Genomic DNA, 18,858 nt, shown 5'->3' with positions numbered 1-18,858 from the left:
CACAAGAAAAATGGTAAACATGTAGCAGTTCTTACCACTGTGCAGTCTGTGTTCAAAAAATGTTTGTGCCACGTCCCAGAACACCAAGACCCTCCTAACTGAATCGCCTGATGCCCGACTCCAGCACAACAGATCTACTAACATAGAAAGGTAATCTGATGATGATGTATGTCACCTGTTCTGTGGTTGTTAACCCGTTATGCATCTTTTCTAGAATTTGAACATACGTTCTTAATAATCGATGTTTGCTCAGTAGTAAATGTTTATGATGCACAATTTTGTTGTGCATGGATCCGTGACTGTTAGAACACCACTTACCATGCATTTATTGAGGGGCTTCTGCATGCTAGGGGGCTTCCTGGGCATCAGCCCTGTTCTGTCATTCCCTGATTTATATATGATTTATATTTATTATATATTTGTATGTGATTTTTATATATGATTTAAATCTCACATACTGAGATGAACCTTGAGGACATACTAAGTGACGTAACCTGTCACAACAAGACATATACTGTGTGATTTCACTTACATGAGGTACTTAGAGTAGTCAAAATCACAGAGAACAGTAGAATGGTGGTTGCTGGGGGCTAGGGGGAAGGGAAGAAGGGAGAGTTGTTGCTTAATGGGTATCGAGTTTCAGTTTTATAAGATGAAGAGTTGTGGCAATGAAAGGTGGTAATGGTGGCAACTATGAATGGCTGTATATATTTATTTTTATTAATGTATCATTGATACACACTCTTGTGAAGGTTTCACATGAAAAACATTGTGGTTACTACATTCACCCATATTATCAAGTCCCCCCCCCCATACCCCGTTGAAGTCACTGTCCATCAGCGTAGTAAGATGCCACAGTCACTACTTGTCTTCTCTCTGCTACACTGTCTTCCCTGTGACCCCCACTCCTACACCCTGTGTACCAATCATAATACTCCTCAATCCTCTCCCCCACCCCTCCCCTTTGGTAACCGCTAGTCCCTTCTTGGAAGTCCGGGAGTCTGCTCCTGTTTTGTTCCTTCAGTTTTGCTTCGTTGTTATACTCCACAAATGAGGGAAATCATTTGGCACTTGAATGACTATATTTTACTGGATATCTTGGTGCTTGGTCAGTGGGTCAGCTGGTAAATACATAGATCCCACATATCTTCTAGGGGAATGTCCAAGACAAAAGTAGTGCATTTTATAATCCTGTGGTTCTGTTAACTGGTAAGGAATTGCCAAGTTACAGTCTGGGAAGTACTTCATCCTGAAGCCATTGTGATTATTAGACCTTCAGTACCAAAGTAGGGAGTTGAGAATAGTCTCCAATTTCCCACTGGAGCCACTTAACCCTCCTTTGTTATTTTACAATTAAATATTTATAGGAATTTCATTACACTAGACAGCCTTTAAAGGAAAGTGTTTAGAAAGTTGAGACAATTACTGTATTAGTTATCTCTTGCTTGTAACAAATTACCCACTGTGGATAAAATTGCAGTATTTCCAGAATCTCTCACCTGCATTAGTGTATCTGTGTATCAATAGGTGTTTCCAAGGGTTGGAGAGAAGTATCATCTCCATATCAATACGTAACTACCAGGGCAATGGAGGTTATCTGGACCTGAGAGGTTGGGTGGAGTGCTCTCCTGCAGCTAGGTCAAGTGAGAAAGGGGGGTGACTGCTTGTCAGAAATAAAAGGGTTTAACTTTATTTCTCCCTTTGACTGATTTAGATTTTAGAGGTATTTTGCCCTGGGGTTTTTCCCCTGGAGTTAACACCCCAACACTTGGCAGTGTAAAACAACAAATATTTATTCTCCTACAGTTTCTGAGGGTCTGAAATTGCAGCATGGATGGGTTCTGGTTTAGGGTCTTTTGTAAGGTTGTGGTCTAGGTACTAACTGGTTCTATAGTCATTTGAAAGCTCAGCTAATGTGGTTAATGGCAGGAACCTGCAGGCCTTTCCATAGAGTTGCACATGATACGGCAAGTCAGAGCCAGAGCAAGTGATGTAAGATGAAGAATGACCAAGACAGAATAGACAGTGTCCTTTATAACCTGATCTTGGAAGTGCTATACCAGTGCTTCTGCCATATACTGTTGGTCATACAGACCAACCTCTTTTCAATTCCCTTATTTATGGAAAGGGTAATAAAAGCCATACCATCTTATGTATGGTGTGTTAGGCAGGAAAATAGACATGAGCAGGGTGGAAAGAAGGTCAGTAAAGCCCCCTAGAAAGGCCTCAGTTAACCAGTTAAAACTAGAAATCCGGAAAAGACTCAGAGTTAATGAGTTAATCAGTTAAAGCTCAAAAAGTCAAGAGCAACCTGGCCTTGAATATTTGAATATTTCCCAGATGAAGAGAAGTATCTGCTTACAGCCCACGTCTTCATTGTGTCAATTAGATCATTGTTAAGATTTACTCTAGTCTGCTGAAAGGTGAAAGGAGAGGAGCGACACACAGCAGCAATTCACCGGAGAATTCCGCTTTATTAGGGAAAGTTGCTGGGTTATGTAGGAAGGGGCATGAGCTGATTGAGGTGTCACTTCTACGGGGCTGGTGGCTATTGGCCAGGTGCTGGGATTGGGAGGGGGGCGAGAGGTGATTGGGCTTCAGGTGGCGCCGGCAGGAACCGAGGACCCCCCCCCCAAGAGAAGCCGGAAGTTCGCCATCTTACTGGTGGGGGCCCTTCAAAAGGCCCACCTATAAATAGCATAATAAAGACAGGGAGATCCCACCTTAAAGCTAAAATTTCATTTTGAAAAAGATACCCAGGAAGTTAAGAAAGATTCTTAACATACTCTTTAGCAAACAACAAATAACTCTGCCCACCTTGGAGGAAGGGCAGACAGTCTTGATCGATAAGCTAATTTTGCAGAATTACCTAGAGGACCGATAAGAAATTTAACATCTCATCAAAGATACTTGAGACCACTTAACAAATCCACATCCCTAGCCCTTTGTCACATTCCTGAAAAAATCCTTTAAAGGGGGAATCTCCAACCTTTCAGCGTGCTCCTTTCTCTCTGAGGTCGCCTGTACTTCTTTCTAAGTAACTTTAAATAAAACCTTTACTCTGCTTCACTACTGTCTCTTCCCTTCAATTCTTTGTCACCGTGGGGACAAGAATCGAGGAAAATACACAACGCCTCTCCCCCAACAGTTGCACGCAAAAGCATTTTCTATCTTACATGAATACAAAGGAAGAGTGTCTTTCAGTTAAACCAGGAGATACACAGCTGGCTCAGTGGTTTAGTTAAGAGGAATTTGCTTACTATGAAATGAACCTCTAGAAACTTTCGAATTGGTATTTCTTATTGAGTCTTTACTCCATGTTTTGTCTGAAGCCCAGACTTGAAAAGGATACAGTTATCATCATCTTTCTCCTTTAAAGATGTGGGGACATTAAGACCTTGAGAAATCAAGTAATTTGTCCAAGATGCTACCATTTTTTTGTTTATAATAACAAACTATTGAACAAAAATTTAACTGAATAAACTTAAATATCTAATTGGTTTTATTCAATAATTCATGAATCAGGTAGCATCTCATCTAACAAGCAGAAGAATGTTCTCAGGAGTTGTACAAAATGGAAGGCTTTTATAGGCAGAAATGGGCAGGACAAGGAAGTTATTAGCAAAAGCAAAGAATGAATTTTTTTAGGCAAGGTCACTTTCCCTTAGGGGGAGAACAGGGGACCTTATCATGCAGATTACCTCTGTGCTGATCAGGAAATTCCAGACTGGTTTAAAATTTCACTCCCTGGAGAGGCTGAGACTGCCTCTCCACTTAGGTATTAAGTCTGGTGGGGCTTAGGTTAGGTTAGCCATTGGTGGGGCTTAACATTCGTGACTCCATTTTGGGCTTGTTTCTTTTTAATAGAACTAAACGACTAGGTGAAGCTGCCCCTTGTGTTGATACCCATGGCCAGGGTGCAGTCACATGCTGCCTGCTGGTGCAGACTGAGGCCTCATGTGGAGTCAAGTCTAGTCCCCAGTTTGCAGGCCAGGTCTGTGTAGCAGAGGCACCAATGCATTAGGTTCCTCTGCCTCTTTCCCCCCAAAGGGAGATAAAAGGGGTGCTCCTTAGCTGTGTCGAGGAGAAGAGGTCCACAGGAGTGGGTGAAGTAAGATTCGAAATGTTTTATTTCATATTGCTTTTGAGTTTTATTTTACCACTGGTTTGTCCCTTTAATTTGTCCCTTTAATTAAGTACTTTGAATGCTGGTGTTTTCAGTGGGCTATGAAGAGGACTCACTAACTCGAATTATGCTCCAGGGAGTTGTAGCTCCAGGGGGCTGGGGTGTTCCTGGCCCAGGACAAATGAACCAATGAAACTGGAATCAGTCAAGGGAAAGGCAGGTTGGGAGAAACCCTTTTATTGCTCATTATGAGGCCTGGTTCTGTCCCCTTTGACCATGGCTCACTCTCTCCTTTCTCCCCAGTCCCCACTAGCAAAGCCCACTTGGTGCTCTGTGTCTCTGTAGTCACAGCATGGCTCACTTCCCCACCTGCCCTTTCCAGGTCCTCTCTTCACCCCTTTCCCTGGAGGCCAAGGGAAGCTGCAGTGGTAAACACCTATTGCTATGTAAATGGACAAAGACCAGGCAGGAGATTCTGGAAATTCTGTGCTTTATCCAACAGTGGTGTTCTCAGGCAGTCCAATCTGGGAGATCTCTGCTTGGTGAGACCTCAGCCTTGGAGAAGGTTCTTGACTCTGATCAAGAAAGAATTTACACACAGGTTGGACAAGTGTAGGTAAGAAAGAAATTCATTAAAGCGTGAGTGGCAGTGAATGGCAACAGCCTTGCAGGCAGTAGAGCGCAAGGAAGAACACAGGAAGGGAAGGCAAGTTCACTGAACTCCTGCTCCAATATAGGGCAGAACCATCGCCAACTCCTGAAGCCAGGGTCACCTGGCATCCAGTATCTGCTTGAATCTGCATGGCTTGGGAACTAAGCCCCTACCACCCCAGGGATTTACAAGGGTTTCTGGAACTCTATGTCAAGAATGAGGTGCAAGTGCTGGGCAGAGACCAATATGTATTTTTCCCATTATTTCACAAGGTCAGAAATGGACACTGCTTTTTAGTGCAGGGAATAATTGAGCAGCAAAAATACTTAGGTAAAAGAAAAAGCAAATCATTAACTTCCAAATGCCACTGCTCAGATCAGATGAATTCAACAATTTCTTGCATAACCAACAATTCTCTCTCTGGTGCTAAATGTCCTTTTCCTTCCTTCTTATTCTCCTTTGGGATTCTGGACTTGTTCATGAATTAGTATTCACAAGAGTTGTACTGTGGCTGAATGTTTATGGAACTTAGCGATTGATATCCCTTTTACATTTATATGTATGTCAGTTTATGTGTACCATGAGTGAAGCATAATACTGATTCTTTACTGTAGGACTCTCGAGATTGCGTTGAGATGGTAAAAATTTAAAAAATCAATATAAGCAACAATTTATAATAAAATTAAAATATATTCTAATAGTCTGTGATAATTATCATGTATCTCCATTTCAGTGTTGAAAGGAAAGGAGCGACACACAACAGCAATTTACCGGAGAGTTCCGCTTTATTAGGGAAAGGTGCTGGGATATATAGGATGGGGCATAGGGTGATTGTGGTGTTACTTCTACGGGGCTGGTGGCTGTTGGCTAGGTGCTGGGATTGGGAGGGGGGCGAGAGGTGATTGGGCTTCAGGTGGCGCCGGCGGGAACCGAGGACCCCGAAAAGAAGCCGGAAGTTCGCCATCTTACTGGTGGGGACCCTTCATTCCCCCCTTTCTCCTCTATGGGTTTGTGGGCGTTGCTTTCTTTCTGACTGCTTCCTGCTGAACAGGGGCGGAGAAGGGAGTGAGGGTTTGAGGATTGGGAGGAAAGGGTTGACAGGACTCCCCACAGTAAGGATGAGTAGATGTGGACTTCTTCAGGTTGGAAATCAATGAAGGTTCCCTGTAACCATAGGTTGAGGACCTGTTGATTCCAATGGTGCCAAGAGGATATGGGTGTCAGGAGCCAGGCGTCTGCGGCCATTGTTTCCAGGAACAGTTTCCAGCGGAGAGAGGGGTCCATCTCAGCATGTGGTGAGGAGGTCACGTGAGGGTGAGGGGTCTTCCGTGGCCAGAAGCTGGTAGTTCCTGAGTAAAAGCTGGTTGAAAGCTTGATTAGAGATTTTCCCGACTTGGGATTTGATGAACTTTATTATACAGGGTAAGAAGAGACAGACAAGAAGAATGACTATTATGGGGCCTGCAATGGGCCAGAGCCAGGTGAGGAGGGGGTTTGTTAGTATTGACGAGAATGGGTTGGAATTGGAAGCAGAGTGGAGGCTGGAGGCAAGGTCAGTGAGTTTGGTGATGTCAGTTTCTACAATGCCGGATTCGTTGATGTAATAGCAGCACTCTTCCTGGAGGAAGACGCAGGTGCCACCCTTCTCGGCTGTAAGCAGATCTAGGGCCCGCCGGTTTTGAAGGGTGACTTTAGCTAGCGAAGTGACTTGTCTTTGGAGAGAGGCTAGGGAATCGGCAGTGGATGCCAGGGCTCCCTCAAGTTTGGCGTCGAGATCTCTAACTGCCCATAGAGAGTGACCCAAGGCTCCTCCTGAAAACCCCACCCCAATGGCTGAGGTGATTAAAGAGATACCGACCATGATGGGAAGGAAAGCAGCCCTTTTTGTGCGCGAGTGCAAGGGAGGTTGGAGCTCAAGGAATTCTGCCATGCTGTAAAGTGTAAGCTGTGGGATTAGGGTGACGAGAATGCAGGGTGTATCGGAATTGAGAGGCAGTGAGTTGAAAAGGCTGCCATTACACCAAAAGAAGTGTCCCGGTTGTGTAAAAGTCTTGGAGCCGGAGGTAGGGGTGTAGATAGAGAGGCAGTGAAGTGCACTGGAGGGGGGTGGAGTTGGGCCTACACAGTGGTGGATGGTGAGATTATCTGGGTATTCTGGCTCCCATAGGGGTATGTCTGCCAGGGGACGGAGGGGTTGTCCTTCTGCATGGAAGGAGTAGTTGGAAATATTAAGGGGCACGGCGGCCAGCAGTGGGCGCTGTAGTGATGCGCACAAGAAACAATTGGCGGTGTTGAGGGTGTGGTTGAGAAAGATGGTGGTGTCTTGAATGAGCTGTAACCAAGAGTAGGAGGAATAAGATGAAGAGGCGCCGTCAAGAGTTTGGATAATGACCTTTTCAGAATGTCTGATATCTGATGCAACTTGAGAGATCTGGGAGCGAGAGGGAACATACTCTCGAGAGATATGAAGGGTACCGTGGGGGGTCGAGGACCCCTTGTAGTAAACTGAGGCTGTTACTCCAGCAGCCCATCGAGAGTCCCAGGGATCTGGGATTGATAAGGAGAATGAGCCGTTGGGATATTTCATGAAACGGTTGGAGGAGTAATACTGTGGGTACTGGAAGTCACCCATGTAGTGAATGGTGCAAGACCAGTAGGGGCATCCCCCGTAGGTGTCTGGCCATCGCCTGCAATAGGCTTGTCTTTGGTCATAGAGGAAGCAGAGGTAGGGAGAATAAAGGTAGCTGTAAATGAATACTTCAGTGGAGGGAGGAAAGTGGAGGTACAAAGGCTCAGAGCAGCCTTTCAGAGGGCAGTCTGATGTGGCAATGAGGGCAGTAACTTTTGTTTGATGCTGTGTGTAAGTCTGCTTGACTTTGAATCGCCATACAAAGGAGGATGGGGCGGCAGGGAAGACAATAGGAATGAGGGAAAAAAGCGAGAGAGCAGTAAAGGAGGAAAAAGTCATGATTCAGGTATGGATGGCAAAGGGGGTGCACGGGAGATGCGGAGCTTCAAGGGATCAGAGGGATGAGGCGTGGTAGAGTAGACAGCGTCTTGGGCTGTGTCCGAAGGACTCTGGATTGTGACTGATGGGTCTTGGGTGTCCAGAGAAGGTGAGTCTTGGGTATTTGGTTTCAACCTGGAGATATGAATCCAAGGGGTGACAGAGTTATCAGGCAGTGAGAGCTTGGCAGCCGAGGGGGTGCAGAGAATAACTGGGTGTGGACCTTCCCATTTCGGGGTGAGAGAGGGCTGATCCTGTGGTGGCTTATAAAACACTAGTTGGCCGGGCTGTAAGACAGGAGGATTTTGGGAGGCGGATGGATCAGGAAGGAGCCAATCTTGATATTTCCACAATTCAGTGCGGAGGAGAGAGAGTAGTGGAAGGGCTATATTGGGAGGAATTGGTCCTTTGTGGGAAGGGAGCCCCGGGGGTAGAATCGGGCGGCCGTACATGATCTCAAAGGGTGACAAGAAGGAAGGTTTTTTTGGGAGGGCTCGAATGCGGAGTAGAGCTAAGGGAAGTAAGCGAACCCAGTCAAGGTGTAGTTCTAGAGATAGTTTGGTCAGGATGTCTTTTAGAGTCCTATTGGCTCTTTCTACTTTTCCTGAAGCTTGTGGTCGATAAGGACAATGTAAATGCCAGGGGAGCGAGAGCGACTTGGAGAGGTTCTGGATAATTTGGGCAGTGAACTCAGGGCCGTTATCTGATTGGAGGGAAGTGGGCATCCCGAACCTAGGAAAGATCTGGGTGAGGAGGATAGAGGCAACTACGGATGCTCGTTTGTTAGTGGTGGGGAAAGCTTCAACCCATCCTGAAAATGTATCTACTAGCACGAGTAGGTATCTGGTACGTCGTACAGGGGGCATGTTAGTGAAGTCTATTTGCCAATCTGCAGCGGGGACATTACCCCTTGCTTGATGAGCCGGGAAGGGTCGGGCTTTGAGGGGGGTATTAGGGTTAGTGCGTTGGCAGATGGTGCACTTGCAGGTTATTTGGTTAAGTAGGGTTTTGTCTTCAGGAGAGAGAGGAAAAAAAGATTGTAAAAAATGGATTAAGGATTGGGGGCTGGGGTGGAACAGGTCATGTAAGAGGCGGAAGAGAGACTCTTTGTCCTGAGAGCAGAGGGCATCTTGTGATAAGGCTAAAACTGCAAGGGCAGACGGATTGTTGCCTGGTGCGTTTTCTGATAGGGCAACTGACCGGGCTACTCTGTCGGCCTTGTTGTTACCTCTTGCAATGGGGGAGTCATCTTTTTGATGTGATTTGCAGTGGACTATGCCTAGTCGGTGTGGGAGTTGTGAAGCCTCTAAAAGTTTAGTAATTAAGGCTGAATTAGTTATGGAATTCCCTTTTGTGGTGAGGAGGCCTCGTTCTTTCCATACTGCCGCGTGGGACAAGAGAATGTGGAATACGTACTTGGAGTCAGTGTACAATGTGAGAGACGTGTCCCGGGCCAGAGTGCAAGCTCTGGTGGCTGCAATGAGTTCAGCCTGCTGATTGGTTGTACCAGGGGGTAGGGCTCGTGCTTCAATGACATCTTCGAGGGAGACTACTGCATATCCTGAGTAGTGGATGCCCTCATGTTTAAAGGAGGACCCATCAGTAAACCAGATGAGGTCGGAGTGTGAGAGGGCTCCTTCGGAGATCGTGGAGTGGCATGGAAGGAAGTTGTGAAGGGCTTCTAGGCAATCATGCGAGGGAGTATGAGGAGAGCAGGGTAGAGGAAGAAGAGTGGCCGGATTTAGGGGCGGGCAGGGGAGGAAAGAAATGTTTGGATTTTGGAGGAAAGAGGACAGTAAGGTGAGGAGTCTGGAGGGGGGGAGAGTCTGTAAACTTTTGTAGGTTAAGAGATCTTTTAGGTGATGTGGGGACAGAATGGTAAGTGGCGCTCCGAATGTTAGTTTATGAGCTTCTTTCTGCAAGAGCTGTCCAGCGGCTAATGCCCGTAGGCAGGGGGCCCATCCCCGAACTGTGGGGTCTAATTGCTTGGAGAGATAAGCTACTGGGGCAAAGGATGGGCCATAATATTGGCCTAGGACTCCTAGAGCTTGACTGGACCTCTCATGAATGTATAATGAGAAGGGTTTTGACAAATCAGGGAGATGGAGAGCTGGAGCTTCTACAAGGGCTTGACGGAGCTTAATGAAGGAGTGTCGGGGTGAGGATGATAATGGTTCTTCAGGGGGGCCCTTGCTGAGGTCGTATAGGGGTCTTGCCAACAGGGAGAAGTTAGGGATCCACGCTCTAAAATACCCAGCCAAGCCTAGAAAGGAAAGGATTTCTGTCTTGGTTTTGGGAACGGGCAGGTCAGAGAGGAGTCGTTTTCTGTCTAAGGTAATGGACTTTCTTTGCTGAGACAGAAGGAATCCAAGGTAAGTGACAGAAGGGGAAGAGATTTGAGCTTTGGCAGGGGATACTCGGTAACCTCTGGAAGCTAGAAGGTTAAGTAGAGACGCAGTGTCAAGTTGAGACTGTTCCCACGAGGGACTGCAGAGCAGAAGATCATCTACATATTGTAATAAAGTGGACTCGGGGTGATCATGGTGAAACTGTTTGAGGTCTTGAGCTAGGACTTGTCCAAAAATATGGGGACTATCTCGGAAGCCTTGTGGTAAAACTGTCCAAGTAAGCTGAACAGAATGTCTGGTGTATGGGTCCGTCCAGGTGAAGGCAAAAAAATCTTGGGAGGAGGGGTCTAGGGGAATAGAAAAAAATGCGTCCTTGAGATCTAGGACTGAGAAGTGGGATGCAGAAGCAGGGATCTGCGATAAAAGGGTGTATGGATTTGGAACTAAGGGATGGATAGGGACAACGGCTATGTTGATGAGGCGAAGGTCTTGGACAAGGCGGAAAGATCCGTTGTTTTTTTTAACAGCTAATATGGGGGTATTAAATGGGGAGTGAGTGGGTCTGAGGTAGTTTTTGTTTAAGAGATCTTGAATGATGGGTTGGAGGCCTATGAGGGCTGAAGTGGTTAGGGGGTATTGGGCCTGACAGATATACTGAGAGGGGTCACGTAATTTGATAGAGGCAGGGGGACATAGGGCCATGGAGGGGCTTGTAATGTCCCAAACTTTGGGATTTACAGGGTGTATAAGGGCAGAACTGGAGCTTTCATTGGGTAGAGGGGGGCTGTCGGCTATGAGGGCCATCAGAAAGGGAGTACTGGGGGCTGTGGGATTGGATATAGTTATGGAAACGTGGAGGAGGGAAAGGATGTCCCGTCCTAGTAAGGGGATGGGACACTGGGGCATAACTAGGAAGGAGTGGGAGAAAGGTATGGGACTGTCTAGGATTGTGCATAAAAGGGGGGGGGGTTTTTAATGGGAAAATCTGTTTACCTCCTACCCCGACTATAGGAGTAATGGCTGGCGTGGTAGGGCCCCGGTATTCTCGCAAGACTGAGAAGGTGGCTCCTGTATCTAGGAGGAAGGAGATGGGGCGACCGTCTACTGTTAAAGTAACCCTGGGCTCCTGTTTGGTGATGGAAATGGTCGGGCGAGAAGCCCCCGGGCCCCGTCAATCTTCTTCTGCCAGCCCCACTACGGTGGGCTTAGGATGGGGGTTGTTCGTCCAGCCTCCCCTTCGGGTGGTTGGGCAATCAGACCCCCAGTGGCCCTTTTTGTGGCATCTGGGGCATGGGGTGGTAGGAGATCTGGGGGAGGGGCACGCCCTTGACCAATGTCCCTCTTTTCCGCACTTGAAACAAGCTCCTTGGGGGGGCTTGTCTGTAGAGGGGCGCCCAGGTTGTGGTTTTATCAGCTGGGCCAACATCTGGAAATTGGCCTGATCAGCTTTTTGTTTACGGCGTTCTTTCTCCTCCTCCCGGTTATGGAAGACTTTAAAGGCCACTGTTAGGATCTCAGTCTGTGGGGTAGCGGGGCCCTGTTCTAACTTTTTGAGTTTAGCTTTAATGTCGGGGTAGCTTTGAGCTAGGAAGTATGTCATAAGGACCTGTCTTCCTTCAGGTGTTTCTGGGTCCAGGCTGGTATACTGTAATAGGGCTTGAGTGAGTCTATCTAAGAACTCGGAGGGGGTTTCATCTCTCTTTTGAATTATGTCTTGGAGCTTTTGAAAATTGACTACTTTACGAGCTGCCTTTTTTAGACCTGCTATTAAGCAGGAGGCAAAAATATCTCGAGAGTGGAGACCCACAGCGGTGTTATAATCCCAGTGTGGGTCTTGTTCGGGGACAGCAGTGGGACCAGGGGGACAGGTGGGGTCAGTCCTGTGGGTTTCGGTAGCATGCATTTGGGCGAAGTCCCAAGCTCGTCTACGCTCCTCAGGGAGGAGAGTATTGGCTAGGAGCATGAAGATGTCATGATGCGTGAGGCTGTAAGACTGGAGGGTCCATTGAAACTCCCTGATGTAGGTCGTGGGATCAGTGGAAAAGGAACCTAGGCGTTTCTCTAGTTGGGCTAAATCTCCTAAGGAGAAGGGGACGTGAACACGCAAGATGCCTTCGGATCCTGCTACTTCCCGGAGCGGGGCGATAATTTTGGGAGGCCCTCGGGACCGAGTCTGAGGGGGCAAAAATGGACGAGGCTCTTGGAACTTAGTTAGAGGGGGGCTGAAAGGCTCAGGCTTGATTTGCGGGAGGGGGGAAGGTGAGGGGGACAGAGGAGGAGGTGGTGAGGTGCAGGAGGAGATGGTGGAGGAGGGGGAAGGGAGAGGATGGGAGGCTTCTGCGGGGGTGGAGGCGGCGGCGCCGATAGAGGAAGGGGGAGGGGCTGTTGTAGGAGAAGAAGGGGAAGGGAGAGGATGGGAAGCTTCTGCCGCGGGGAAAGCGGCAGCGGTGGCGGCGGTAGAGGAAGGGGGAGAGGCTGTTGTAGAAGGAGAAGGGGAAGGGAGAGGATGGGAAGCTTCTGCCGCGGGGAAAGCGGCAGCGGTGGCGGCGGTAGAGGAAGGGGGAGAGGCTGTTGTAGAAGGAGAAGGGGAAGGGAGAGGACGGGAGGCTTCTGCCATGGGGAAAGAGGCGGCAGTGGCGGCGGAGGGTGGAGGGGTTGTAGGAGGGGGAGGGGCTGAAGGGGGAAGTCTGTATGGCGGAGGCTCGTCGGCCGGGTCAAAGGTAATTGAAGAGGGACTGGGAGTGTGTGGAGGGGAGGGAGACGGCTTGCAGGCTAGGAGAACTTGGGGCGGGGAGCAGGTGGTGCAGAGGCTGGGATTTTGAGCTAGGAGGCGAAAAGCTTCGATATAGGGAATCTCCTTCCATTTTTTCAGGCGCTGGCAGTAGTTAAAGAGATTGCGAGTGATGTTAGGATCAAGAGTTCCCCCTGCGGGCCATTGGTTGTTATTGTCTAGGGGGTATGTCGGCCAATCTTGGGAGCAATATTTACGGAGAAGTTTTGGTTTTATATCAGGCGTCAGGGAGAGGGTAGCCAGATGCTTAAGCAGGCATTCAAGAGGTGAACTTTCAGGGAGGGATGAGGAGGCTCCCATGGCTAAAGGACAGAGAAGGAGACAAACAGGGGAAGACGAACGGAGATCCTCAGACTGGAGGCAGACCACAAGGAGACAAAATGGCTAAAGGACAGAGAAGGAGACAAACAGGGGAAGACGAACGGGGATCCTCGGACTGGAGGCAGACCACAAGGAGACAAAGGGCGTCCCCGATGATCCTTGGTGGTCTGCGGAAACTCGTATACGAGTCGGAATTTCTTGGGAAGTGTGGGTCGTCACCCAAACTTCCCTAAGAAGGCAGAGTGCCGGAGTCACGAGGTACCTAGCGCTAGGCGTTTTCGGCGGGCCGAACAGGTTTCGGCGGACGGAACAGAAGGAGGAGGGAGCGGGAAAAGGAGCGTTCTCATCCGCAAAGGAGTCACCTCATTTATGGCTGTTGGGGGGGGGGGGCTGAGAGTCTGCTGCAGCTGTGAAGGCCTGAGGTGGGGGTTTATGGCTTTTGGAGGAGGGGCCTGAGGGTCCGCTGCAGCCGTGAGGGCCTGAGGCAGGGATTTATGGCTGTCGGGGGAGGGGCCTGAGGGTCCGCCGCAGCCGTGAAGGCCTGAGGCGGGGAGCGTTCCCTCCTCGTCCCTGAGCATCAGGGCCTTGCCGGACGATCACGGTCAATGGCACTGCGATAGCTCAGGGAAGAGTGGCCCACCCCGGGGAAGTTTTGCTTAAAAAGTCTCAGCTGAGGTGGGGGTTTATGGCTTTTGGAGGAGGGGCCTGAGGGTCCGCCGCAGCCGTGAAGGCCTGAGGCGGGGAGCGTTCCCTCCTCGTCCCCGAGCGTCAGGGCCTTGCCGGACGATCACGGTCAATGGCACTGCGATAGCTCAGGGAAGAGTGGCCCACCCCGGGGAAGTTTTGCTTAAAAAGTCTCAGCTGAGGTGGGGGTTTATGGCTTTTGGAGGAGGGGCCTGAGGGTCCGCCGCAGCCGTGAAGGCCTGAGGCGGGGAGCGTTCCCTCCTCGTCCCCGAGCGTCAGGGCCTTGCCGGACGATCACGGTCAATGGCACTGCGATAGCTCAGGGAAGAGTGGCCCACCCCGGAGGGGGGGGGGGGGACTTACCTAAAGGCCAGAGAGGAGTGGTGAGTGTGATGAGCCAGCGCCGGAAAAAGAGGACGAGGGCAAGCTGCTGCTGGTGTTGGGGGAAGACGGGGCCCAGTTGGGGTGTCCCGTCTCCCGGGTTTCGGCACCAATGAAAGGAAAGGAGCGACACACAACAGCAATTTACCGGAGAGTTCCGCTTTATTAGGGAAAGGTGCTGGGATATATAGGATGGGGCATAGGGTGATTGTGGTGTTACTTCTACGGGGCTGGTGGCTGTTGGCTAGGTGCTGGGATTGGGAGGGGGGCGAGAGGTGATTGGGCTTCAGGTGGCGCCGGCGGGAACCGAGGACCCCGAAAAGAAGCCGGAAGTTCGCCATCTTACTGGTGGGGACCCTTCAAGTGTTTTAATGATATATAAAATTTGTGATTCATTTCTGAGTCTAAGTGTTACTTTAAGAATTTAATTGGCAGTATCTGTTTGTTACTAGTGAGTATGTTTTCTCCAAATTGAAATTAATAAAAAACTTAAGAGCTACAATCACTCAAGGAAGTTTAGTTTGTCCAGTTGAACTTAAATTTTGTTAAATTAATTAAACAAGGAAGCCGTTAGACCGAGATGGCTCTAATGTCATGGCACCTACGTAAGCAAAGCAAAATCTATGCCTGCAAAATGCCTCAGCGCTCCAAAATTGAAACCTAGGGACAGCCAGTCACAAACAGCCAACTAGGCTCTAAGCTGTAGCCAGTCAGGAATTGCCTTGCTTGCTTCCATCTTTTTTCTTCCTATGAAAGTCTCTCCCCAGCTCCTGTAGGTGGAGTTCCACTTTGGTGCTACCTGTTGGAATCGCTTTTTGCTCAATCTCTTAAAATTTTTAACATGCTTCAGTTTATGTTTTAACACTGTTAATGTACAATTTATGTGAAAAATCTTATCATCTTAAAAATAATTATTTTGCTGCTATAAAGGCAAGGGAAGGAAATTTCATGAACTGTTTATGTATTTGTTACTCATATCAAATATCAACAGACCACCCAGCCATGAAAAATAATAGTTGTCTTTGATTTTGCCAACTTTAAGTCATTGCAAAGCCATAGCTTTATATACATTTGTTAGCTTGATTTATAACTTTTAAATATTTAGACATATGGAATGTGAGCCTGAATCTGTACTCTGGCCTCAGGCCCCACACAAATGCTCAGATGGGCCTGACATGTGGTAAGCCTGCTGTTGTCATTTGTCATTAACAGAAGGAAATTTTTGAGACATTGGGAAATTTCTTGAACTTAAACAAATGTAAATGTGGGAACTGAAAGCCATTTCATTAGTTATTTAAATAGTGGTCATCCAGAAAACTTCTATATGTAGTATGTATTCAGAATATTTAAAAAAATCTTGAAATCGTGAAAATGAAGACACTGAATACATACCAGCTCCAGTTAAAAATACACATCGTGTATAGTTAACAGCAGAAGATGCATACTGAAGTGTAAAAATAAAAAACTCGTGACTAAAATTGAAATTTTTTCTAAAATTTGAAATGCTTCTATAGTGTACTTTTAATTATATGACATGAATTCAACCTTGCTTGTTAGCCCATGTCTCAAAACACACCTGATAAAAGTGAGGTGGGACAAAAAGAGTGGGACATAGCTGTAAGGTGGGAGTCTAGGATTGGCCATGGAAACTGCCTTTGTTGTTGTGTAGCATATAAATATAATTTGAAAGAGAAAGTGATACATGCCATAAGAGGTTTTTTAGAAAATGCTATGGATTGTTCATTGGGGTATAATGGAGATTTTTTAAAGTTCTTGTAGTTTTATCACTTTAAGATTGGAGACACGTAGGCAAATGGTTGTCTTAGAATATTGCTCAGCCTTACAAAAGAAATAGGAGGCCTTGTAAACGTGTTTAGCTCACGTTTCATGTTTTGATTTAAGATTTCTTCCTTATTTGAATTTTTAAATTACAAAAGAAATAAGTGCTCATTGTAATGTATGAAAATACACAATATGAAGCTGTAGAAAGAATATGTTCATCTAGTCTGTCCCAACCCCTCATCTCAATGTAAAAACCTTAATAGTCTGGTGCATATCCTAGTATACATTTTCCTACTCGTGTATAAACATATACATACACATTCATATATTACTGATCTTATCATACGTATTACCTCACCACTTGCCTTTTTTAATGTATCATAAACCTTTCAATACACAAAACTCTGTGCCATTTCTTATTGCTTATCCACATATAGTGTGGATGTGCTATAAGTTGTTCAGCCTTTTCTGTAGTGCTATATGTGTAGGTTGTTTCCACTCTCTTTGTGTCCACAAACAATGCTGCAATAAACATCTTACACATACATCCATGGGTACTAGTGCTTTATTCTGATACCACTACACATTTGTGCTAGCACTGTTTGTGAGCACCTGTTCCCTTGTGCAGTAGGTGTGGAGGCAGATTTAATGTGAAGCTGATGAAGCTTAAGTTTCAGGGCCTTTACCTGAACATGTGTCCCTACTCTCCACCCCCAAGGCCTTGGGAGAAATCTTAGCAGTGTGCTACAGGGTTATTTATTTTTAACACTTGAAAAACTAAGTCATTTTATCCTCCAAATTCCCGTCCCTTGCAATTCCCCTTGGGTTGGATTGCCTTGGAGCAGCTGTAAGCATTTTTCAGGGTCAAGCTGGTTTGCATCTATTTGGGTTTAGCAGGATGTATTTATGAGGTGCACTGCCACTTCACTGCATAGTGGGGTTATTTGCTAGACATCCTGGCAGAGGAATAGCTTCCAGGTATACTCCTGTGAAGGTACAGGGCCAGAGCTCACACTGGAAAATGAACTTGTCTCACGGCACCTGGCACCAGATGTATGAGGGTACTAGAGGAGAAACAGAGTTGGAAATGTATGGAGCCAGAAGCTGGTTTATAGAAAATTCTTCCCACTGTCAAAGTTACAGAATTATAAGGGAATGATTCTGTTCTCATTGATGAGTAGCCAAAACCAAAAGTTTTCTCCTCTTAGGATTATCCTGGGTAAAGCAGTACATACAATAATAAACTCACCATACAATTTTTTCTTTTTGGTGAAACTTACCTGAAACAGAGTAAGAGTTTCTTTTATAGGCTAAAAATCTGTAACAGTAGTACTACAAACAGCAGGTGTATTTGGTAGCAAGCCACGTATTTTATGCCTGCCAATGTATCAGATTGGATCTTAGCATGTTACCAACAATGAATTTGAAGCTTTTTCTAAACTTTTCTAAACTATCAATAATAAAAAGCAAATTTCAATCAGTCATGCTAGAAAAAATGGCTTCATTTTCTGTTCTCTCTATAGAAAATAGTATTATAAAATAGTTGTCCTGTGAAGTTCTTTGACTACTTTTGTCCATTTTTTGATGGATTGTTCCTTATGAATTTGTAGGGGCCATGTATATTAAGGATATGAATGCCTAGTTGGTCATTTGTGTTCTAAATAATTTTCTCTAGATTATCCTTTTTTTTTTTTGGTGACAGCTTTATTGAAATTTAATTCACATACCATACAACTCATCTATTTATTTATTTATTTATCCCCCCCCAGCTTTATTAAAGTATAATTGACAAATAAAAAATTGCATGTATTTACAGTGTAGAATGCAATATTCTGGTATCTGTGTACATTGTGAAATGATTATCACTATCAAGCTAATTAATATATCAATTCATCCATTTAAAGTATACAGTTCAGTAGTTCTTAATAGATTTCATAGAGCTGTGCAACCATCTCCACAATTTTAAAATATTTTACCACCCCAGAAAGAAGTCTTGTGCCCTTTAGCTCTCACCGCTAATTGCCTGTCATGATTTCCTTTTATAAATGGTACTGTTGATATCAAAATTTCCTTAATTTTCTTATAGTCAAAATACTCTTTTTTCTTTTACAGTTTCTATGTTTCCAGTTTCCAGTATGACTTAAGGTCTCCACTCTCTCCAAGGTTATTTAAATATCCTACTAATGCATTTACATTTGTAATTTATCTGGAATATATTCTCAATCTTTTCCTAGACAGTGATCAAGCAGACCCCCACTTCTTGACTAGATTTTGGGAAGAAATTATTGTACCTAATGAGAGAGAAGCTTCTCCTTCAACAAGTGCAGGGGCGGGGTTCAGGATGATAAACCCCTGATGGCCAGGCCCAAAGGGCTGGAGCCAGGAAGACTAGCCCCACAAAAGGCAGAGCCCCATCAGCCCCTGTGGGGTTGCTGCAGGACATAGTGTGCACTCACTTGAGGCTCTGACACTGGCCTTAACCAAGGAGTTTCTCTTTCAAACACAGAGTTGAAAATGGGATCCCAACAGCAATGGTAAAAACGGAACCAAACTGTGTTGAACAACGTGCTTCCAAAAACTACAGTATGGGAAGGAGGGGAGAGGAGTGACTACAGAGAAGAAACCTGGCAAACACACTTCAGCCAGGTGATCAAGGTTAATATCATGGTGAATCATGTTGATAGTGTGTGTCTTTGATGGGATATGATGAGAATGGCCCTTCACCTCTGTGGTCTTCGCCCCAAAACCCAAGCTAACCATGAGAAA

General features: G+C 46.3%; 1 protein-coding gene across 1 annotated transcript; it reads right to left on the bottom strand.

Moving 5' to 3' along the window:
• Nucleotides 1–5,555: 5,555 nt before the first annotated feature.
• On the bottom strand, nucleotides 5,556–14,577 carry LOC140847075 (endogenous retrovirus group FC1 Env polyprotein-like). The gene is made up of 2 exons (XM_073226041.1): nucleotides 14,293–14,577; nucleotides 5,556–7,920 (listed from the first exon to the last, which is right to left on the bottom strand). Exon 2 carries the CDS (start codon nucleotides 7,744–7,746, stop codon nucleotides 6,064–6,066), a length of 1,683 nt encoding a protein of 560 aa, XP_073082142.1. The 5' UTR covers nucleotides 7,747–7,920; nucleotides 14,293–14,577; the 3' UTR covers nucleotides 5,556–6,063.
• Nucleotides 14,578–18,858: the final 4,281 nt, after the last annotated feature.

The sequence above is a fragment of the Manis javanica genome, chromosome 2, assembly GCF_040802235.1.
Source record: "Manis javanica isolate MJ-LG chromosome 2, MJ_LKY, whole genome shotgun sequence".
Classification (NCBI taxonomy): domain Eukaryota; kingdom Metazoa; phylum Chordata; class Mammalia; order Pholidota; family Manidae; genus Manis; species Manis javanica.
The sequence above is the reverse complement of the archived record's forward strand: the minus strand, read 5'-3'. Positions and strand labels throughout refer to the sequence as shown.

Excerpts from the sequence above, each read along its gene's own strand:
- LOC140847075 (XM_073226041.1), bottom strand. The coding sequence starts at position 7,746 with ATGACTTTTTCCTCCTTTACTGCTCTCTCGCTTTTTTCCCTCATTCCT.